The sequence below is a fragment of the Octopus bimaculoides genome, chromosome 8, assembly GCF_046866305.1.
Source record: "Octopus bimaculoides isolate indiv1 chromosome 8, ASM4686630v1, whole genome shotgun sequence".
Classification (NCBI taxonomy): domain Eukaryota; kingdom Metazoa; phylum Mollusca; class Cephalopoda; order Octopoda; family Octopodidae; genus Octopus; species Octopus bimaculoides.
The window spans coordinates 60,463,016-60,489,001 of record NC_142935.1 but is presented as its reverse complement, the minus strand read 5'-3'; the positions used below and the strand labels follow the sequence as shown (position 1 = coordinate 60,489,001).

Here is a 25,986-nt window from a genome sequence, read left to right as displayed (position 1 = left end):
ACCAACTATATGAAGTTCAGAATAGAGAACACTGCCGATAGCGACAAATGAAGAATGTGTGGTAGAAAGGGGTGAAACTGTATGGCATATCGTTAGCGAATGCCCGAAATTGGGAAAACGCGTATGCAAAAGAGGCCATGACAATGTAGCAAGAATGATCCATTGGGAACTCTATGGAAATCTAGGTCCACAAAAAGTAAAGACGTGGTTTGAGAAAACCCCAGAAGGAGTCACCGAAAATGAGAACTGTAAAATCTTGTGGGATGCAATGATCGAGTGTGACCATGAGATAGAGAACAGGAAGCCCGACATAATCTTAATTGAGAAAGAAAGCAAACGATGCTGGATCATAGATGTAGCATGCCCAGCTGACAACAATGTATGCGATAATGAAGACAGAAAAGGTTAGCTTGGGAGGTTAAGCAGTTGTAGTCGAGGAAAAAGGTGGCAGGAGTGACAATAATTGTCAGAGCCCTGGGAGCACTGAGTAAAATTCTCGAGAACTACACGGAACAAATAGGGGATTCAATAATGTGAAGCACTTGCAGAAAACAGCGCTGCTTAGAACCGCTGGAATACTCCGGATAGTGCTCGAAAAATAAAGGGTGTTACCTTAGTTCACAGGTAATAAACAGCTGTCACCGTAGTACATCTCCAGAGATAGAAGCTCTGCAAAGACAACAAATAATAATATACATTAGAAAAAGGAAATTATACATAGTATACGACATTAGAAGTCGAAGAGAAAATTGATAATGATGGGATCCTCCTGATACAGGAGAACCCCATGGGATAATGAAGGAACCCCACAATCCAAGATTACCCTGAATACCAAGAACGATCCTCATCTCCAAGTCATTTGCTTGAACTCGCAGCTGTACACTGAGAGTGTTATCATACACTATTAACATTTTCGCAACTTTCACCCACCTTTTCATATATATTTGCTCGGGGACAATACCTCCTTCACTACTTTCACTTTTCTTTTCAAGTGAAGTTTGAGAAAGTCGTCGAGGGTTTTACCAAAGATGAAAGTTTCTGTCCTCCTTCCGCTCAGCCTTGTTCATCAGATAACAACTCTTTCGACACAGCCACCTGACAAAGAAAACTGCCTTAAAGGAAGTCTGTGGGGCAATCAACGTTACAGACTCGGCTAACAGACGGGTCTGTCCTACGCGCGACAGCAGCTGTTCGACATAACTCCACAATCCAGCAATGCCCGAACGTTGAACGAGTGCATGCGGAACGTTTTCCTTTCTCTGCGATTACCTAGGAAAAGCCTTTCCTGAGTGCGTGTCTGAGCATCAAAAGCTATGACTTGCCTAAGCCCCACACAGTGGGAATTGACAGCAGACCGACCGCCTGTCGATTGGAACACGTCCCATCCACTTTCATATCTAATCAAGCAGTAACGGGGCAAGTTACGGCGATCAGACGATAAATAACGTCATAGGCGATGTAACCATCCGCCATCTCGGTCCGACCTTTCAGGGACAATTCCTTTGAGCCCATTTCTGGGTAAAGCAGGCCAGCCTGTTCGTCACCCATTCCTAATTCTTATCCACCTGGAGGTCGTGGCCAAGCCAGACCCAGAACAGTTGAACTGGGCCTTTAGTCCTGCGTCCGACGGCATCGATCTGCCTCTCCAGTCGGCGTGATTTCGACCCTTGCAATCTAATCATATTCCTTTACAATGGAGCCAACCGTCCACAGTTCGGAGGCGTCCGACGACATGACGCTTACATCGCCTGCGTTTGAGGAAACTGCTCGCCCGACTCCAATTTCGTAAGGGAGGTCTCTTAACTGTTCCAGCTTCTACAGCAGTGGCTTGAGAACCAGCACATACAGAATAGGCTGCCAAATAAATCTGGCATCAATACATAGAATTCGTAGGGCAAACTGGTCGATTTGCGACTTGTGCAATTACTCATTGCCTCCCGTATTTCAGTGGCTGTGATCGGCTTTTCGTAGAATCTTGCGTACGTTATCGAAAGCCATGGTAATCCCTCCAAGTATGAATTAATGTCCGTTACAATCGTCGACCCATCACCCTCACCAAACATCCGCGCCAAGTGCTTTTGGAAAGCCGGTCACACTAGCTCAGAATCGAGTAGCACGCGCCCGTCCTGATCTGTCAAAAACTTGATTGTGATTTTGTTTCCAGGTTACGTCTCTACCTTTCAGGTCCATCTGACGGCTTTAATTCCTTCTTGTTTTAGCGCACGAGCCTTACCTCTGACAACGCGCCCTTGGTGTTTTGTCTCAAAGAAATGGTGAAGGATCTTGCTCGCTGATAGCACGTCCGAGTAAAGAAGAAATTTGGTAAACACTAAATAAGACGTGCTACTGTATGCTGCCAATGTAGAAGGATTTATCAGTAACGGACTTCAAACTGCGAATGTGTTCTGATCACGAATAGCCAACGAGAGAGAAGAAGCTCTATTCCGCATGAAATTCCACGGTCAGTTCCACCGTGAATCTAACAAATTAAAAGATCAGGGATCATTATATAGGTAGCTCAACAAGGGTGAGCTTAAAAAAGAAAGACTGAAAGCTTAGTCATCACTGGTCAGGATCCAGAGAAGTGATGACTAAGCTTTCAGTGCTCTTTTTAAAGATCACCCTTGATTACTATTATTAAATCGGCTTTACTTCGAACTGCACGCTTATAGCGTAAAATACTAGCTGTCTGAGGTCCTTGTTGTGACTTGGAAGACAGTGCAAACCTCCGGTAGTCACGATATATTCAATCAACAGAATCACGATATTGGATATTGCAAGACTAACAACAACAACAGCAGCAGCACCAGCACCAGCACAGTAATAATAATTATAATAATAATAACAACAGCAACAACAAAAACAACAACAATAATAATGATAATAATAATAATAATTATTATTATTATAATTATTATTATTATTATTATTATTATTATTATTATTATTATTATTATTATTATTATTATTATTATTATTATTTTTCAGTAATTTTATTTTTATTACGTGCTTTCACTTCACTACCGAGCGCAGCTCTGTGTGCCTTGGGTATGTGCCGTGGTTTGCTGTGGTGCTCTTATGGTTACTGTATTGAAAGAGTTTTACGTAGGATGTGTGCAGTGCTCAGTAGTGCAATTTTCTGTATGTTATATATATTTGTAAGTCCTGGTGTTTTTGTTGTGTATTTGTCTGAATATTTTTTTATTATACCTAAGGCACCTACTATGATAGGAATTGTTTCTGTTTTTAGATTCCACATTCGAGTTACCTCTATTTCCAGATCTTTGTATTTTAAAAGTGTCTCCATTTCTTTTAGGGAAACGTTGTCATCTGCTGGTATTCATACATCAATTAGAAAGGATTTTTTCCTTCATGATCTTTGACAACTATATCTGCTCTATTGGCCTTATTATTACTATTATTATTATTATTATTATTATTATTATTATTATTATTATTATTATTATTATTATTATTATTATGTTGTTTTTTCTATCTTCTTTCTTCAAATTTTCTTCCGTTTCTCGCCAAGTGTTTTCCGTACACCTAGGGCAGAGAAACTCATTGTATGCATTCCCAGTTTACACACGCAAATTTACAGGTAAAATATGTATTAAAAACAAATTATTAATAAATTTTAAAAATTCATGAATGGATCTTTTTTTCACAGCGATAATGCTCTTCTCAGTACATGAGTCGTTCCAGTTAACACGATTTTTTGCACTTCCTGTAGGGATGTTAAGCCTGGTATCATTTTCAAATAGGTTTCAGTACCTTTTTTTTTATCATTCCTAGAGATCCTACAATCACTGGTACGGTAGTCGCCTTGAGGTGCCACATTTTTTCAATTTCTATTAGCAAGTCTTTATATTTACTGATCTTGTCAAATTCTTTCGCAGCTATATTATGATCGCAGGTAATACTCATGTCAATTAATAAACACGTCTTCTTTGTCTGACCTTTTATAACGATATCCGGTTTATTAGCTTTTATAGTCTTGTCGGTATGTTCGGTGAAGTCCCAGAGAATCGATACATTTTCTCCCTCAGTCACAGCTTCAGGATGGTGTTTATACCATTTGTCAGCGGTTTTGATTTTATAATACCGACATATTGTCCAGTGTAAATACTGGGCAACTCTGTCATGTCTTGATTTATATTCTAGAGGTGCTAAGACTCTACACCCTGAGATTAGGTGGTCTATAGTTTCAATTGCATCGTTACAGAATCGGCATTTTGGGTCAGCTCCATTTTTTATCACATTGGCTTGGTAGTTCCGGGTTAATAAGCTTTGGTCTTGAGTAGCCAATATGAAACCTTCACTCTCTGCTTTTAGTCCTGAACTTCGTAACCACTGATGTGTGTGTTTCTGGTCGACATCAGCTTGTTTGCTACGAGCCACATACTTGCCATGCAGAGGTTTCTGTTCCCATCTGCTAGCTAATTTTTCATGTGCTTTTGTTTGGCACACTTTTCAAGGCCAAACTTCATCCCGATATCATCACTGAATCCTTTCACAGTATATAATAGTCATTCAAGCTCTTCATCATCTTTGCCATATGACTTTAAATCATCCATATAAATAGATGGGTTATTTTCCTGTTGTCAATTTTGTAGCCATACCCTGTTCTATTCAGTTCAGTTGGGAGTGGTATTAGTGCTATGCAGAAAATTAGTGGTGAAAGTGAGTCACCTTGGAAAATGTCACGGTTTATGCTAATATTGTTTGAGCGTAATACTCCAATAGAATGATATAATTGCAGCTTCGTGTATTATTATTATTATTATTATTATTATTATTATTATTATTATTATTATTATTATTATTATTATTATCATTGTTCAGTAGTTTTATTTTTATAACGTGCTTTCACTTCACTACCGAGCGCAGCTCTGTGTGCCTTGGGTATGTGCTGTGGTTAGCTGTGATGCTCTTATGGTTACTGTATTGAAAGTGTTTTGCGTATTATTATTATTATTATCATCATCATCATCATCATCATCATATCATCATCATCATCATCAGCATTATTATTATTATTATTATTATTATTATTATTATTATTATTATTATTATTATTATTATTATTGTTCAGTAGTTTTATTTTTTAACGTGCTTTCACTTCACTACCGAGCGCAGCTCTGTGCGCCTTGGGTATGTGCTGTGGTTTGCTGTGGTGCTCTTATGTATACTGTATTGAAAGTGTTTTGCGTAGAATGTGTGCAGTACCCAGTAGTGCAATTTTCTGTATGTTATATATATTTGTAAGTCCTGGTGTTTTTGTTATGTATTTGTCTGAATATTTTTTTATTATACCTAAGGCACCTACTATGATAGGAATTGTTTCTGTTTTTAGATTCCACATTCGAGTTATCTCTATTTCCAGGTCTTTGTATTTTGAAAGTTTTTCCATTTCTTTTAGAGAAACGTTGTCATCTGCTGGTATTGATACATCAATTAGAAAATGCATTTTTTTTCTTCATGATCTTTGACAACTATATCAGGTCTATTGGTCTTAATTTCTCTATCTGTGTGTATTGGCATATCCCAGAGTATGGTTGCTTTCTCGTTTTCTGTGACCTTTTCTGGCGTGTGTTTATACCATCTTTTTTCTGTTGTTATTCCATAGTGTTGGCATAGCTTCCAGTGTATATAGGTCCCAGCACTGTCGTGTCTGTGAATATAATCCTTCTTAGCCAGGACTGGGCAGCCAGACATAATATGATTTATTGTTTCTTGTCCATCTCCACATATTCTACAATTACTTGTTATATTTCTTTTCATTATGTGTTTTTGGTAATTTCTAGTGGGGAGGCTTTGGTCTTGTGCAGCAATTAAAAATCCTTCAGTCTCTGCTTTGAGTCCTGAGCGTCTCAGCCATTGCTGGGATTTTTCTCTGTCTATTTCTTTCGCATTTAGTTTAGCCTAGTATTAACCATGTAGGGGCTTTTCTTGCCATCGTTTTATCATGGTCCGTTGCTGTTCTAGTTTTAGTTTGGATTTCATTTGTTTTATAGCTTTTGTTGTTTCTTCTTCATCATCTTCTTCTTCTTCTTCTTCTTCTTCTTCTTCTTCTTCTTCTTCTTCTTCTTCTTCTTCTTCTTCTTCTTCTTCTTCTTCTTCTTCTTCTTCTTCTTCTTCTTCTTCTTCTTCTTCTTCTTCTTCTTCTTCGTATTTGTTAGGTAGATTGATTTCTTGTTTGTATTTGTCAGCTTCCTTAAATACTGAAAACAGTTTTTTGTTTTGCTCGTGTTTTGTGGCTATTTGTATTAGTTTTCCTTGCTTCTTGAGTAGGTATTTTTTTAGTCCTATGATGGTTATTTTATAATAGTTTTCCAGCTGTATAAGACTCCTGCCACCTACTGTGCGTTGTATATATAGCCTTTCTATGTCAGATTGTGGGTGCTGCATCCTATATCCTGTTATTATTTTTCTTGTTTTCCTGTCTATTTTAGATAGTTCGTTTAGTGTCCAGTTAAGGATGTTGTAGCTGTAGCTTATAACTGGGACAGCTAAAGTGTTGATACCCATTATCTTGTTTTTAGCATTGAGCTCTGTTTTTAGTATTGATCTAACTCGTCTATAGTACTCTTTCTTTATTTTTTCTTTCATATGTGTATGTTGTATCCTATCTAGTTCATTGACTCCTAAATACTTGTATGGTTGGCTTTCGTCTAGTTCTCTTATATCATTGGCTTTATCTAGTGTTATATTGCTGCTTTTAACTAATTTTCCTATTTTCAGGGTTGCTTTGGCACATTTTTCTAATCCGAATTTCATATCTATTTCCTTGGTAAAGCCGTGTATTGTCTGTAGTAGTGTTTCTAGCTCTTTGTCGTTTTTAGCATATAATGTTAGGTCATCCATATATAGAAGGTGGCTGACTGTTTTTCCGTTGCATTTGTAACCGCATCCAGTTCTATTTAGCAATTCAGTTAAAGGTGTGAGTGCCAGACAGAACAGGAGTGGAGAGAGCGTGTCTCCCTGGAATATTCCTCTTCTAATGGCACCTACTATGATAGGAATTGTTTCTGTTTTTAGATTCCACATTCGAGTTACCTCTATTTCCAGGTTTTTGTATTTTGAAAGTTTTTCTATTTCTTTTAGGGAAACGTTGTCATCTGCTGGTATTGATAAATCAATTAGAAAGAATATTTTTTCTTCATGATCTTTGACAACTATATCTGGTCTATTTGCCTTAATTTCTCTATCTGTGTGTATTGGCATATCCCAGAGTATGGTTGATTTCTCGTTTTCTGTGACCATTTCTGGCGTGTGTTTATGCCATCTTTTTTCTGTTGTTATTCCATAGTGTTGGCATAGCTTCCAGTGTATATAGGTCCCAGCTCTGTCGTGTCTGTGAAAATATTCCTTCTTAGCCAGGATTGGACAGCCAGAGATAATATGATTTATTATTATTATTATTACTATTGAGTGAGAGAGCAGTGCATGCCATGAAAGTGACACTGGGGTAAAATATACGAAGCCCTTTATACCGATCATGACTACCCGTCTGATAAGGGTACACTAGGCACATGCATCACAACCATATGTGTGCGACATGGTGATCTCATATCAAGATAAACAGCGCATGACCTTGCAGGTGGGGCCCAGTTAGAATTTTCTTCAGGTCGAGTAGCCCATCCCGCTCAAAAGGTCCTTGAATAACGGTTGTTTAAGGATGTTGAGCAAAACACCCATGTTTCCAAAGGTGAATTATTCAAACCCCAAAGAATTCCTCTCAACACATGGCTATGATGCTACGCCACTACTTCTGCTCATGATCAGAGATGCACATATCGTCAGCCACTAAGGGACATGCTCAACTGGTTAAAGTCAAACAACTGACAAGCAAATCTGTGGTATTAAGCAGAATATTTGCTGTAGCCCATCTTTTATACCAAGACAAAACAATGTACATGGTAACACTTCCAATCAATTAAGATCAGAATCCATGAGAGCCACTACCTGATACTGCATCTGAGCATTTATTATTATTATTATTATTATTATTATTATTATTATTATTATTATTATTATTATTATTATTATTATTATTATTATTATTATTATCATCATTATTATTATTATTATTATTACTATTATATCATTTTCTACTAAAGGCAAAAGGCCTGAAATTTTGAAGGAAGGGACTAGTCTATAACGCTGGTACTTAATTTATCGATCCTGTGTTACGGTCAGACAAATTAATAATGTAAGAAAAAGGGGTAAACCTCTGATCGCAACAACAAAGTGTTCAAACAGGGAAGTAAATGTTCATTTATGAAGATTATGTCAAGTCTCAATGGTTTCAAGGTAGGTAGTGACCGGTCCGACCCGTATGCAGCTCCGTCTCTCGTTCTGGTTCTATTCACGCCAAGCTTCTGTTGTCTTTCCCATTCCCCTTTTTAACAGAAAGTACGAGTTTTCTTGCCGTGCTAATTAACAGGAAGTGAACGAGGTTACCTGTCTCGTACGACGCTAACTTCCGGTATATATATTTGGTTATTCATACCAACGTTATTTCATTTCTGCCAAACAGTCGTTGACAAACGTTTATCTCGCCACCTTCGAAAAATATAGGGTTAGTTCTCACCCTTCATTATCTTATCGGAATACATAACATTCTCCCACCTTAAAGGAAGAAAATTGAACGCAATGAAAACTTTCTTATTTACAAATTTAGGAGAACAGCATAAGTGATACAAATACATGTAACATCCTGTCACAATCAGCGGACTCGAGATAGTGCACCCGCAATGACATTGTCTTTACCTCGAATATGTTGAATATTGAGATTAAATTTTTGCCAAAATGAACTCCAATTCATTAATCTCGGATTTTTGTTCTTCGTCTTGTGCAGAAAGGTCAGCAGATTGTGGTTGGGGAACACTTCAATGGGATACTTGGTGGTTTCCAAATATACGTCAAAATGTTGCTATGACAATAACAAAGTAATGGTTTCTTTCTCAATGTTTGAATATTTTTGCTCGCGTTTGTCAAATGTTTTTGAGTAATAACAAACAGGATGATCAACACTCTTTGCATCTGATTGTAACAGAACACCACCGACACCAGCGTCGCTTGCATCAAAAGAAAGCTTAAATGGTTTTCCAAAATCTGGTGCTATCAAAACTGGAGAACTCATGAGTATGGCTTTTACTTTCTCAAATGTGGCCTGACAATTGTCACTCCAAACAAATTTGACACCCTTTTTCAACAAATTAGCGAGAAGGGCCACAACATCAGAGAAATTTGGACAAAATTTCCTGTAATAACAAGCCATACCCAGGAATCTCATAAGCTCCTTTTTGTTTGACGGAACTGGGAATTTCACAATAGCAATGACTTTTAATGGTACACTTCTAGACCTGTCACCACGACTGAAATTTCGGGCTTTACAGGTTTTTTTATTTTATAAATGGCTTTCGTTTTGTCCTGTGATTTCTTCAAATGTTCTCTGGCAACTTCACTAGCTTTGGAAAGTTGGTTTCGAAAAGTAGACAAATAGCCTAGCGAGTTGAAGTGGGATTCAGAGCTCTCAGAAGGGCTTGGCCTAATGCTAACATGTGGATCAGACAAAACCTTGAACCCTGCTAAATCATTTCCAATAATCAAGTCTACACCTGAAACTGGGAGAGTTTTCTTAACACCAACTTTCACTAAACCAGACACAAAATCTGACTGATTTTTTAACTTGAGCTTTTTGCACTCAGAAATCAAATGGCCTGACTTTCTACAATAACTACAAATAATTGTTGGATGGAAATTTGATTCAGACTTCGAAACAAATGGAATGTTTGACTTTCTTAACGCTGAACAACAAGACTTGTTAGGATTCGAACCTGACCGAGTTGAATAAACTATTTTGCTTGTCTGACCTACCTCGAAATTATCCGGATGATGAAAACCACACAGCTTGAACTCATACTTATGAGTAATAGAGTAATCATCTTCTAATCTAGCTGCCTCTTGTAATTGTTCTACTCTCTGCTCTTCCAAATAAGTCCTAATATCAACATGAACACACTGTTTGAACTCCTCTAATAATATAAGCTGCCTCAATTTGTGCAAATTTTTCCCAACTTCTTTTACCACACACCACCTATCAAACAAATTTTTGTTCTCTCTCGCAAATTCTACATAGGTATCCTCCCTTTTGTTCTTGGACTGCCTAAATTTTTGTCTATATGCCTCAGGGACCAGTTGATAGGCTTTCAGAATAACCTGTTTGACCACCTCATAACTCAAACTTGCTTCGATCGATAAAGCCGAATAGACATCCTGAGCCCTGCCTTTTAAAACACTTTGTATTAACGTTGTCTAATGCTCCACAGTCCATCTTAAATTTATTGCCAACTTTTCAAAATGAAGGAAAAATTTATCAAGATCTTTTTCACTAAATGGAGGCACAAGTCTAATATTTTTAGCTCATCAAAATCTGTCTGATCACGAGGAGTGTCCAACTTTCTACTCTGTAACTCCATTTCTTTCAATTTTAATTCTTTTTGAATTTCCATTTCCCTTATTGCTTTTTGAAATTCTAATTCTAATTTCCCCAATTCAATCTCATCTGTTTTCTCTGATTTCAACAATGACAAAGCCGAACCTTCAAAAATTTCTTCATCAACAAAATGTTCCAAAACCATTTTGAAAAGCTCTTTCTTTTTCATGGTAGACTTAGCCTCCTCCAGATCGTAATGCTTGGCCAATAAAACAATTCTGATTTTTTAAAAATCCTCAATTGCTCCACACTGGGAAATTCAATAAATTCTTCAACCTTAAATTCCATGATTAAATACTGGTTTCACTAGAAGAATTTTGAATGTTGATACAAAATTATGCAGGTAATATGTGTATTTTAGCAGTGGAAATTTTTGTATATAGCCTTTTTTTTTTACAAAAAAAAAAAACTCAAATCGATCAGTTCATAGGTGAATTGTAAAGTTGTTTTATAACGTGTTTGCGAGAGTTCAGCTCCCGGACGAGGCCCAATTTGTTACGATCAGACAAATTAATAATGTAAGAAAAAGGGGTAAACCTCTGATCGCAACAACAAAGTGTTCAAACAGGGAAGTAAATGTTCATTTATGAAGATTATGTCCAGTCTCAATGGTTTCAAGGTAGGTAGTGAACCGTCCGACCCGTATGCAGCTCCGTCTCTCGTTCTGGTTCTATTCACGCCAAGCTCCTGCTGTCTTCCCCATTCCCCCTTTTAACAGAAAGTACGAGATTACCTGTCTTGCTAGTTAACAGGAAGTGAACGAGGTTACCTGTCTCGTACGATGCTAACTTCCTGTATATATATTTGGTCATTCATACCAACGTTATCTCATTCCTGCCAAACAGTCGTTGACAAACGTTTATCTCGCCACCTTCGGAAAATATAGGGTAAGTTCTTACGCTTCACTATCTTATCGGAATACATAACACCCTGAAAGAGTAAAGGGCAAATTCGATCTCATCCTTGTGCCTGCTTTCTGTGGCCATCATAGCAGTATAGCTGTCGTGTTTGTTATTGCTGTTATTGTAGAGTTCTTGCTGATGTTTTGCTAGGGGTTGGTAGATTGAAGCTTTCTAGTATTGCTCCTGTCACAGTAGTATTATTAAATGTTACTTACACAAAACATTTCCTGCTGGGCGGGGCGTATTTAGAGAACGAGATGCAGTTACCTGCGCATTCATTTCGATATGATTAGTCTATTATTATTATTCATTGCAAATAGTTCCGACGTATTTTGAATACGTTGCGAGTAGTCCCTTTTGTTCTTACTCGTTACATGCCTATGTAAATATATACGTTCTGTTTCATTTCATTGCTAGGTTCACCAGCAATCTCTTGGCATGTATCTTGTGATTGTCTTTGTTACTTAAAGGCAATTTTTGCTTCTTTTAAAGACGGTCATTTGAGTTAAGAGCCAGTAAAACTTCAGACGGCGGCTTCAGCAGAGGCAACATCATTTGTAATTCTAAAAGGGAAAATTCTTCGCCCTCTTACTCGGAAAACATGCTTTCCCGTCCGTCCCTCACTCAGCTGAGAAATATGAGAAAGCAAAAATATGATGGGGGTGGTATCAGCAATAGTAACACCAGTAAGCTGAATATTGGTGGACTACTAGAAACTAGCAACACCGCAGATAAAGTTTGCAGCAATTTCAGTAGAGGCACTTGCACAACCATTATTAACATCTCCGTGATTAACAAGCAGAGTGTCAGTGAAGACCACGACAGCAGCAACAAGAACAGTAAAAACGAGAACAATATTAATAACAACATCAATGTCATCAATATTGGTTTAAAAGTTTGGCACAAATTCAAGAATTTCGGAGGAGAGGTTTACATAGACCCTAGTGTTTAACTGGATCATATTTTATAGACCCCGAAATGATGAAAAGCAATCTCGATCGAATTTCAGCTCAGAAGGTAAAGATGGTCTAAATTTCGCTAAGCATGATACCTGGCTTGCTAACGATTTTGCTAGATCGTCGGCTTGACAAAAACAATGTCCTCAGCCACAACATCAACAGCTGTAATAAAAATGATAACTACAGTAAAGACAGCAACTATACTTGTGCCTGTTGCTAGAAATGGGAACAATTAAATTCTGTCGTGAAGACAATTAGTCAAAGTTAGAGAAGTCATTCTGTATAGAAAGATTGATAATGTGATAGAACGTACTCCTTAAGACTTCTACTATGATATGTTAAGAAGAACAATATGATACCGGCGTCTCTCGGTTGTGAGCCGTGGTAAACTACATGTTACGGGTAATGTCCACTGGACAGAGTTAGAGATTTTTTCTGGAACCATCCTGGAGATATCTACGGAGAGAAACAGAAGATATAGAAAGTATTCCAGACATGATCTTCCTTGAAACAATGGCAAGCGCCTGCATGTCATATATGTAGGGCCAGTGAAAATCTCAAGGCATTCGGCCGCAACTATCACAAGAAAACACGAGAAAAGAAGGTTCCACTTCTACCAAAACAACCACCAGTACAACAATGAGCTAAATCTTAGGAAACAAGAGCAACTGTAGCAAGTTCAAATCTGAATAATGAATCAAAAGGCAGAACCAGCGTTTGCAGCGGTAATAAAATCAGCTGCAGCTGCCCTACCAGATGTAGAATATGTACTAAGCACATCTACAACATCAGCAACCAAAACCATCAATCAGTGCAAATCCCCAACCCCGCCACACAATCTTCCACCCCTCCGTCTCGCCATCCCCTACTTCTCTGCCTCTGCATGCATAATAGCAGACACACACACACACACACACACACACACACACACACACACATACACATACGCATAAGGATGAATATATAGCTCTGAACCCGTCAGAGTCAGTGACTTCACTCCATAAACCAGAAGACAAAAAGCAAGGTTCGAGGAGAAGCAAAAAAAAAAAAGAAAAATGAACAAGAAAAACATAGAGTACAAAACAAAACCAACATAACATCGACCTTGTTGGCAGACATCAACATTGTAAGAAATCTAGAATTGCGTATCGGAACGGGCTCTTGCTAACTGAATCAGTGCACGGAATCTAAATGGCGCTTTGCTGAAATGTACGGGTCAGGCGATTGGCCGGTGAGTGGGATAGATTTTTACCTGATACCCTGACGATTTGTAGTTTATAGTCTGACGCTAGAAGTTTATTCGCAGACATGAGGTATCCCAAACATATTTATACAGGGCCACACTAACACATGGGATTTTATAAGCGCGTAACACTACTGAACGTAACTTACAATATTTTGTCCAAGGTGTTAACCAAGAGGTTGACGCGTGTAGTTGATAAATTTGTCAGTGACCCACAGACATGCGCTATGTGAAACAGACCTATCCACGACAACGTCCAACCTACGCGTAACATAATAGAGAGAGGGCAGGTAAGGAATTTTGCATTTGTGAGGCCCTGATAAATTTGCATACACATATATCTTTTAATATGTTCAAAAAATTCGTGTTTAACAGCCATTCATGCAGCATAACTTTTCAGAATCTGTGCAGCAATGGACAGATACATCCACTTGATTGTAAAAGTAAAAGGCCATCATTCTCAAGCATTTAGCATTAAATTTTCGTACGTGCTGTATCTTGGGGAATTGCTATGGGCGCTGGATGCTTCGCGAGGCATCAACTTGAACAAGTACGTGGATGATTCATGTCAGCTTCTGTGGACAACATCGGCGTAATAATTTCGAATGTCTATGAAATTGAGTTAATCGGCACTAACCTAAGAGAGTACGAAGCAGTGACAGGAGCAAAGATTAACTAGAGGAATCGGTGGGTTTCCAGCTTTGCAGCTGATGAGGCAGGTGTATGCAGGCTGAAAGTGCCATGGGTTACTGGACTGAAGAATATATTATGTTGCTGGGGATCTTGTTGATCCAGGAATACAAGTATTGGATGTGAGACGTGAAGAGAAACGTGGCCAGTCGTGCGGAAAATAACAGCCCATGAAATGTGGGTAATGCGTATATCACGTACTTCATCTGCCACCGTGTGATCGACATCCTTTGCTTTGCTTCGTTGTTGTCCAAGCTGGATCGCTAACTCTTCTGCTTTCTGTGGAAGGAACGGTTGCCGGTTATCAGACGGGCCATTTGGCTACTGAGTTTCTGTGATCGTTAGTTTCCATTAAGGTTTAAGAATGGTAGATACCTCCTGTCAAGGAGTGTATCCTGCAGTTTTTATAGTGTTATATCGTGACTGTTTGTATCATACAGCGTTGTACGAATAACTTTGCTTTGATTAGAATAGACATTCGCTATCATAGACAATAATCATTTTATATTCAATGACAATTTTTTCGACAAAGTTATGGAACTGCGATGGTAGAGAGAATAGCCCCCTCATTTCCGAATCAAGTAATGGCTGATTACTTTAATGCAAAATACACCAGAAAAATGGAAACTCTTTCTCCATATACTTACAAGAAATCTCGAAAATACATCTCTTAGTTTGCTTCGTTTTGTGTGAAATGAATGCATATAGAAACTAAAAAAAAAAAAGGAATCACTTCTCAATGGAGTTTATGAGTAAATTCAACTCACCGCAGAATATAAAATGAGCAAGACATAATTATAAAGAATGCCAACAACAATATCAGGTCGGACAAATCAGAACTCCAATCCTGCGTACTCCTAACAATATATTCCCTTCAATTCATACCATCCGAAATATACCAGGATGATTTCTTTTCATAAACTAGCCTAAAGAATTGTACAAAGCTATTGGATACATAACACATGACATAAGATTCCAAGAACTATTTGTTACTCTTCTTGACTGGAAGTACCCACCAATCTTAATTGATAAAGTAAATCAACAAATTCATAAACTCAGTGTTCGGGAATCTAAAATTCAAGTTCATACTTTCATTTCGTCGGAGAGATGAGTATTATAGGTTGTGTTAACAGTTTTACTGTAAAAGCCATAAACGCATTTAAGAAAATTAATTTTAGTCTCAAATAATTGAAACTTCATAACGGTTTCCACTACTTTCACCATTTCATTTATATTGTTTACATTTTCGTACTTTGAGAGTAATTATTTCGATTCTTTCGTATATTTTAAGGAACCTGGTCTCAGACATGGATATACAAGCTATCTATTATGTAGTAAATAATTCAATACGTAAGTTAATGAATATTTTATTAAATTTTAAAGAAATTATAAAGCTTTTATTCACTATAATTTATATGAATAGCAATGTTTGTTTTCATATATTCTGCAAATGGACGAAACTTGTAATTTTAGGTGCCTATATACTCTCATAGGAATGTCTACACATTACTTATAATCTTATTCGTTTTTCATTACTGTGCAACCTGAAATGTTTTCATAGTCTAACATTCCCAGCAACTAAAAACCTCATTTTTCATAGAAGTTATTGTATTCCCACTAAAAACTGTCTTCGCATTCGTGCAAAAGAACTAAAGGCCACAAGAGTACTAACTATATTGCATTAATTCCGGGATCTATGTTCAAGTTCCACCTAAGTGGACTTTGTCTTTCATCCTTTTGGGGCCGATAACATAAATACTGCTTAAGCATTGGGGTCGATATAATGGACTTAGCCGTTTCCTGAAATTGAAGGCTTTATACCAAATTTTGAAATCAATGTAGGAATCATGCATGTTTCATTTCAATAGCTGCTCATTGTCTTTCATTTTGCTATAAAGAAATGAGAGGCGTTACTTTTCAAGATTGAGGAGTTGCTCGTAAAGCCGAGACCTGCAAGTTGGGATTTTATCAACAATTCACCTATAAGAGAGATTACAAGAGAAATAACTGAGTAGAAAGATATTACAGTTCTATATTTAAGAGATGAGGAATTATTTACATTATTTATATTATTTACATTTGACGGATATTTGTCCTCATCTTGTTTGTCTTCGCATTCGTGCAAAAGAACTAACCCCAAGATTCTGAGTTCGATTCACGGCAGCGACCTGATTAATAATAGTAATAATAACAATAATAATATAATATAATAATAGTAACATCGTTAGGAATGAGAACCCAGGTTCGAAATTTCCCCAAGACACCTGACGAAGGCTGGAGGGTATATCAGCCGAAACGTTGTGTTAACAACAAACAAGATGAGGACAAATATCCGTCAAAAGTAAATAATGTAAATAATGTAAATAATTCCTCATCTCTTAAATATAGAACTGTATTATCTAATCGGTACGGAGCCGACATTAGACTTCATTGGAGACATATAGAGAAACTCCATCAAAAACTAGCTCGTCTTTCAAACCATCTAAATTTCCTGCGTAGATGTAGAGACTCAAAGCTAATACCACCTGGCTTGAATATAATGACACCAGTGGATTCATATAAAGCTAGAAGAGTAGCGGAAAGGGCAGGACATGCCCTCGTCCGTGAGAGGATCCATTACAACCGTTGGAAAAAAACATCAACTAAATAACGAAATCAAAGAGAGGCTATCTTCATTACTTAGGAAAATAACTAGAGATGACGTCAGAAAGAGAATCCAACAAGATCTAGGAAAATCGTACATGAAAGAATTTAAAACGGTGAAGACACGCCAGATTAAGAAGTTTATGAAACTCAAAGGTCAGAGAGTGAAGACTGAAGTCCATCACCCACCTGTGAAAGCAGTGATTAATGTAAGTAGCGGACGTCTGGAAGACTCCGAAGAAGCCGTACTAAACAAAGGTCTCAACTTTGCAACAACCATCAAGCGCATTCCATACTTGGACATAATAGCCCCTATTGAAGAGATAGCCGTAAAGATACCAAAAGCTCAGGGAGATGAACTAAGGTGGAAGGTGAGACAGGTACTGGAAAAAGCGAAACTTCCCAAACCAAACATCACTAAGGAAGAAAAGTTCGCTATCGAAAGGCTACAAAGAGACAATTCCATCATAATACTCCCAGCGGACAAGGAAAATGCTACAGTGGTGATGAACACGTCTGACAACTCCGAAAAATTGACAAGTCTTATAAGTGATGATAGCTACAGTAGAGTAAAGAAAGACCCAACTCTGAAAACAGAGAGGAAGTTGTCACAGATCTTGATCAAGAACAAGGATCACTTCACACCAATGAAGTACAGACAGCTGACTCAACACTACAGTGAACTACCACACATGTACGGTCTCCCTAAGATTCACAAGGAAGGTATTACACTAAGACCTATAGTGAGATGTAGAGGTTCAGCATGTCATCCACTGAGCCGCTTCTTGGTGGATATAATCAGTCCATTAGCAGGAAAGTCAACATCATACGTGAAGAATTCCACCCACTTCACAGAATTGATCAAGGATACCCCCATTGAATCCAACCAGATGGTGAGTCTAGATGTGATAAGTCTATTCACCAAAGTCCCAACTGGTGAAGCACTATCGGTGATTAAAAAAAAACTAGTGACAGACACCCATCTAAAAGAACGCACTAGTATACCAATAACAAACTTGATGGAAATGTTGACTTTCTGTGTAGAAACTACCTACTTCAGTATGGACACTGATATATTTCGACAAGAAGATGGTTTAGCTATGAGTTCGCCATTATCACCGATAATAGCCAATATATACATGGAATACTTCGAGAATTTGGCTTTAGGATCAATACCACTAAAACCAACCCTATGGCTGTGATACGTTGATGACACCTTTATTCTCTGGCCCCACCAGCAAGATGTCCAAATGCTGTTAGATCATGTGAATTCAATAAATCCATCCATACAGTTCACCATGGAAAAGGAACAGAACAATCAGCTAGCATTCCTGGACGTATTAATAACACGCACCGAGTATGGATTCAGGACATCCGTATATCGCAAGCCAACCTTCACTGGACGATACCTTCACTTCAATTCCCACCATCCATACAGTGTAAAGCGAGAAATTGCTCAGTGCCTAAAACATCGAGCAAAGAATATAAGTAGCGATCGTGATACCCACCACTAAGAAATGATCAAGCTCAGTAACAATCTATTAAGAAACAACTATCCCAAGAACATACTATCTACTCCAATCATGAAGAAAAGAGAGGATGAAACCAATAAACTGTCTACAGTCTGTCTACCCTATGTGAAAAGATACAAAAGATATGCGGCCCATATGACATCAGGGCAATATTCAGGAGCAATACAACACTTCGCAAATATCTCCTTCCGGTAAAATCACCAACAGAAGAGAATATGATCAAAAACTGCGTGTACTCCATCCCATACAGCTGTGATAGGTTATACAAAGGCGAAACATGCGCCCCCTCAAAATAAGGGTAGAAGAACATCGCAAAGCTGTGACACGAGGAGATATTGATAAATCGGGTATAGCTGATCATGTATGGCAAAATGAAGACCACCTCCCCCTGTGGGATGAAGTTAAAATAATAGACAGGGAACAACACTGGAAAATACGAAAACTAAAAGAAGCAGCACATATGCTAGGACAAAACAACCTCCTAAGCAGACCGAGTGCAGGTATGAATAGCATATGAGAACCGGTATTGAGGAAGGATAGAAAAATAATAGATTTATAAGCCCTGAAATTCACTCCATAATTGCCCACGGGCATATGACGTAGTGGTTAAGAGCACGGGCTACTAATCCCAAGATTCCGAGTTCGATTCACGGCAGCAACCTGATTAATAATAGTAATAATAATAATAATAATATAATATAATAATAGTAACATCGTTAGGAATGAGAACCCAGGTTCGAAATTTCCCCAAGACACCTGACAAAGGCTGGAGGGTATATCAGCCGAAACGTTGTGTTAACAACAAACAAGATGAGGACAAATATCCGTCAAATGTAAATAATGTAGAAAGATATTATTCTAAGAAATCCTAACTAGGAGGACTCAGATCATTAGATTCACAGTAATGGAGACCCCAATATGCGACGGAGAGAACCTACAGTATCCATTCATACTCCTATGAAAATTGTTCTAATGAAAAAACTTGACTAAATATGCCTTTGGGCATAATGCAAAAACACCTTTGGAAAGCCGGATATATAACGTAATCCAAACTTTTGTTCTCGAGGAAAGTTCAGCTATGTGAAAAATAACTGTAATTAAGCACAACCATGTTTGATGATAATGATAAAATTAATGATAATTGATTGAGTGTGTGAGTGAATGTGTGATCGAGTGACCGATTGACTGACAGATTGATTGAATGATTTATTTGTTGATTGATTGATTGTCTCATTGATCGAGTGCTTTCTTTGACGGCTTTCTTTTTGTTTCAATAGTTGAAATAGTTGCACTTTAAATTAGCAAACAAAGCTATGAAATTGATTATGTGAGTTGACGTGATAGCTGAATTACATGTAAAATCCATCCGATAGGCATCTCGAAAGACCTTTAAATCGAATTTCGTTAACAAGGTTTACGATTCACTCGAAAGCACCGGACGAACGAAGCATACAAAAAATTGATGGAAAATAAACATAAACGCTCATTTACAAATACACACGCAACAAAGTATTGTACGATCGTTTATCATTTTCTACATATTACATTTTGAAGATATTCTTTTCTACTCTAGGCCCGAAATTTTTAGCGGGGGAAGGGGCAAGTCGATTAGATCGAAACCAGTACACACCTGGTACCCGATTTATCACCCCCGAAAAGGATGAGAGGTAAAGTTGACCTTAGCGGAATTTAAGCACAGAAAGTGAAGACAGATGAAATGCCGCTAAGCATTTCGGTAGGTGTGCTAACGTTTCTTCCAGCTCGCCTCCTCAACCTTTTTAAGATATTGAATTGCAGTGTTTATACTTCTGCAGATATCCCCATCGCTATGCTGCAGCCACCATTATTCTGTGAAGGAGCGCAAATGTGAGTATCATATTCATTTCTTTCTTATCATCGTCATTATCTTCAATAAGACAGTCTGGAGGCTCATCATCATGAGGAACGGTAGCATAACACGATTATATTTATTTGATATTATTTCATTTCTTGTATATTATTCTTATTCAAAATCAGCTATCACACATATCATTGGTATTTCTGTATGTACATTACTTATAGTTCGTTAACTTTCACATCAATTCATTTATATTTTCTAATAAAAATCTATTCTATCTCCCAATCACAGTTATGAAATAATAAAATTTTAACTCCAGAGTTAGAATTTTCTCTGTCTTCCTATAAAGTAATGTTTACAGGAAAGAATCAGCACAAACAAAAATTCAAGAAAATAAAACAAAACACACATTTACTATTTGTCTGACGACTGAGAAGCAGATTGGTGAAGTCATTAGTGCGCTGTATTTTTACATACATACGCACACACACACACACACACAAACACACACACACACAACACTCGCGCATATCTATATGTATATATAAATACGTATTTGTATATATATGCACACACACACACAAGCGCCCACACGCAAACATTTATACATATATCTGTCTGCCTGTCTGTTTGTCAGTTTGTCTGTTTGTTTCTCTGTTTCTGTCTACCTACACTGACACGCTATGGTACTGAACATGGAACCCAACAAACTCCGTACTACAAACATCCACAGCTGCGCCATCTATGCATTTATATATACATATATATGTAAATGTGTGTATGTGTGTGTTTCTATGTGTGTGCATGTATGTGTGCGTGAGTGTACGAGTGGGTGTGCGTGCGAGCGTGTGTATATGTAAGTATGTATATATGTTTATATATATATATATATACACACACACATACATGTACATACGAAAATAAAACAAGGTAGAAAATGCTAAAATAATTTCATCATAAAATACGTTTTGTAATGGTTAGTACCTGTTTCAGTATATATATATATATATATATATATATATATATATATATATATATATATATATATATATATATATATATATATATATATATATATTCAGTTTCAAAGGAAATGCTATTTGGTTTGATAAAATATTTAAAATTCCACTAACCAATAGAATTTAACTAATCTAAAGGGATTTGTACGACATTTTTCTTAAGAATAATGAATGATTAACAGTGTGAACACATTTACGTGTGTAACTGTATGTGTATACGTTTTTATGTGTATTTATATCCAAATGTATATATGTGTATATTTGTATATGTATATCCATATAGGTTTGTATGTATATATATATATATATATATATATATATATATATATATATATATATATATATATATATATATATATATATATATGTATATATATATATATGTATATATGTATATATATATATATGTATATATGTATATATATATATACATATATGTAAATATATGTTTTACTTTTATGTATATTGATGTGCAAATATATATGCGCATTTACGTGTATGGGGGCTTGTTTACGTATTTGTACATGAAACGTATATCTCAGCGTGAATATAGATCAATTCGTTTATTTATATACATATATATATATATATAGACACACGCAAATATATATATATAAGCATTTGTGCATGTGTGTGCACAGGTGTAAGTATTCGTATGTGCGGTGGTATATCGTGTATATAGGATATGTACGTGTATATGTTGTAAACGCATGTTACTAATTGTAAATATTCCTATGCGTATCTATTTTCTCAATTTTGTATATAATCAACAAATATAATATAATTCCTCACCTCATTCATATTGTACTTGATTTATATTATAATTTACGTTTTAATCTTTAATTATTTACTCTTTGTTACCCTAATTGGCATTCTGTATCTTGCCCACAACAAACCTGTTACCCGCCTCAACTAAACATATACTATTACTAATTATAAGCAGTATTATTCAGTTTGCCTTGATAATTCACAAACCTAATACACAAAATATCTAAGGACATATTTTATCTTCTTCTGAAGAGATTAAGCTTAAAAATATGATTCTAATTTTTTTAAATTTTACTAATCTTAAGTAGAGCAGATGTAAGAGATAATGATCGATTTTAGGTGAAAATAAACTCTTTCTAACCTCGATATCTCCATTTTCTTATTCTTCAAAAACATACATACATACATGTTAATAAATATCGTCCTCAACTAAATATAAATACATAACATCTTATAGAACACCACTAATCTTCCATTTAATATCACTAACTCCCATACATCCCATACACCATTCACACTACAAATCTAGATCTACCCTAGTTGCACCAAATCCAGAACTACTTAACTCCCTTACACAAAATCTTTTTACCAAGGGACTAATAGACTTGACACCGTTCAGAATTCGGTGTATACTCAAAGCAATGACTAGTATTATTACGAAACCGGTATGCTTGTAAATCTCTTTAATAACTCACAATAAAGACTTTTATTACCTTTATTCCTACCTCAGTTCATCTAATTGTATATATATATCGTTACTTTTCATAAAAAAAACTTACCTTCTTTTTGATTGCCAATGAGCATTTTCTCGTATTTTTCTGCTTACATTCCCCTTACATTTCCACAGGTAATTTCTATTTTGTTTTTTTAACATATTTCTATTATATATATATATATATATATATATATATATATATATATATATATATATATATATATATGTATGTATATATATATGTGTGTGTGTGTATATATATATATATATATATATATATGTGTGTGTGTGTGTGTGTGTGTGTGTGTGTGGGTGTGTACATATATATTACTTCATTTGCAGGGCTATAAATTTTGGAGGCCTGGGAACGTTAATTGGTCATGAAATACTTCATGCGTTTCAAACTGACTGTGAGTATTATATTCATTAGTGAATTATTTTTAACATTTTATTTCATTGAGTCATAAAGGATCAGACAGAACTTAGTTGATGTCAGATATATTCTGCTTCGCTTAAACGTGGACGTGCGGTTTCATTAATTACAAAACCGGTGCATAACAGCTCCAACTGAGATTCCTTGATTAATATACAAACATACATATCTATCTATCTATCTATCTATCTGTCTGTCTGTATGTCTGTCTGTCTGTCTGTCTATATAATGTGAAGGCACAATGGCCCAGTAGTTATGGCAGCAGACTCGCGGTCGTAGGATATCGGTTTCGATTCCCAGTCCGGACGTTGTGAGTGTTTATCGAATGAAAATACTTAAAGCTTCACGAGGTTCCGGCAGGGGTGGCTGGGAAGCCTCTGTATTCTTTCATCACAACTTACTCTCACTCTTTCTTCCTCTTTTTACTGTAACTGTATTTCAAAGGGCCAGCCTTGTCACACTCTGCATCACGCTGAATTTCCCCGAAAAGTATGTTAAGAGTACACCTGTCTGTGGAGTGCTCAGCCACTTGCACGTTAATTTCGCGAGCAGGCTGTTCCATTAATCGGATCAACTGGAACACTAGTTGTCGTAACCGATGGAGTGTCACTATATATGTCGTTATGTTCTGTTATTATTATTTTTTATTTGTGTAACATTGTTCGTTTTTTCCGTCCTTGTTTTTTTATACATTCGCTGCTTTCATCCGAGGAATCTGATGCTCTTAGATTAATTTTTCCTTGGGGCTGGCCAGATTAGAGCAATATTGGGTATAACCAACCGAAATTGCAAAGATAATCTGGATCTCAACTGAGGAAAGAAAGCACCGAATGACCTGTCCTTGTTCCTTTTTATCTTCTATCTGGAAGTTTTGTTGTCCCTTTCTTGTATCATCTGTCTGGATGTTTTGAGTTCTTGTCCCATTTTGTATCATTCATATATATATATATATATATATATATATATATATACAAAGTTTTAAACAACCTAACTAAAGTTATCTTGCTTCCACTGAACAAGTTACCTCAGGATGGAATCTCCTGTTACTCGAATCTTAGATGCTATACTGTAAGTCTGCACATCTCTGAACTTTTGCTTAACCCTAGTACGGGATACGCACTATAATTAACAAATTAACTGTTTTATTTTTAATTACCGATATCTCTTTTATAATTCATTGAGTAATATATGTAAATGGAAACCATCTCTGCAATAACAAATTAACAAGCATATGCTACAGCACGTGTAGACGTGCTAATTGTTAATTTTACTCCTGTGCTTTAAAAAAAACAATCAATAATAAGGAACAAACAGAACTTAGTTGAACTATTGGGACTTATATAATGCATTGTCTTGTCTGTCTGAGGCTTTGCTTGAACCTGAGCGTGCATTATGCAATGTTTAGTCTTTAGCTTAATGGATTTATTGATTTAGAAAACTGCCTCATTATTGTATCCTGTCGACAAATATTTTCGCTACTCTCTTCCTTTGCATGTGTAGCACGTAGCCGAGTACATTCCACTTCCTCAGTGTGATTGGATCTCACCAGAGCCTTCTCCATGACTTTATATAATATACAAATCCTCAAGTGATTATTAGTTTCCTTCATATGTCTTAAAATAAGACAGGCAATATTTTCACCACCTGTCGGACATTAACTTTTCTAAATATATAATGATTTAATTAAACTCTCCTTCTCCTGTTAGGAATACCTTTAAACAAATGGTATAATGTGCACTAGCATTCTATTTGAAGTGTACTAAGCTAACGATAGCAATGGTGTTTCTTATAAAAATAGGAAGAGACAACGGACAAATATTAAATAACTAAAATTGTATGCTTTTCCATAAGGTGTTTCAATTTAAGATGCAATAACCAATGTGTCTTTGCAGTACGATGTTAAATCCAGAAAGGCTTCAGAGATATTTAAATCCAGAAAGTCTTCAGTGATATTTAAAACCATATGTTAAATCCAGAACGGCTTCAGTGATATTTAACAGTCATCATGTGTCGGCGATACATGACCATAGCATTCTAAATATCTGAGGAAGATTTGTAATGTATCAGGATTTCTGTTTTAGGAATCCTCACAATTGCATTATGAACTAAAATGTTTGACTACAGTAAATACGTAGTGACTTCCATGATATGATAATTTTTATAGCAGCTTCAGTGATCTTATAGATAATGATGTACGCCCAGAGTAAACAATTAGCTAAATTTTATTCTTAGTTAAATTTTAACCTTAGTTGTGACAACGAACTTATCATCTATGAATTCGAAATCAGTACAGAATACTGTCGAAATTGATTAAATATTGCCTGAGATCGGCACTGTTATGGTTATTTGCTGAATTATTTTATCTATGTTTGAAATTATTACTTTTTTTCAGTTGAAAATCCCTATTTTAACGGGAAATGGTTGTCTGATGGATCTCAGGAAAAGTATATTTATTTGAGAGAAGCTATCGTTAACATATATTCCGGATATAAAATTGAAAGTATGAATTTCACTGTAAGTATATCAATTATATGTTGTATTTTCATCAATATTTAACAAGCTTTTGGTCAGTAAACATTTACACTTAATTCTGCTTTATATTCCTTTTTTATATTACTTTTGGTCAGTAAATATTTACATTTACTTCTGCTTTATATTCCATCATGCTACGAAAACAATGTTAGCAGCAACACGAGAGTTCGAATTAAATACATTCTTTCAGATCATACGCGACAAAACTA

At 36.3% G+C, this 25,986-nt stretch overlaps 1 protein-coding gene across 5 annotated transcripts in view; it reads left to right on the top strand.

Moving 5' to 3' along the window:
• The window catches only part of LOC149134423 (neprilysin-2-like), a 332,072-nt gene that overhangs the window by 255,486 nt on the left and 50,600 nt on the right, over window positions 1–25,986 (top strand). For all 5 annotated transcript variants that reach the window (XM_089356560.1, XM_089356561.1, XM_089356563.1 and 2 more), the window contains 4 exons: window positions 15,590–15,648; window positions 20,288–20,339; window positions 23,155–23,222; window positions 25,638–25,759. In XM_089356560.1, the coding sequence (XP_089212686.1) occupies window positions 15,590–15,648; window positions 20,288–20,339; window positions 23,155–23,222; window positions 25,638–25,759 (301 nt within the window). The remainder of the gene's footprint in view (window positions 1–15,589; window positions 15,649–20,287; window positions 20,340–23,154; window positions 23,223–25,637; window positions 25,760–25,986) is intronic.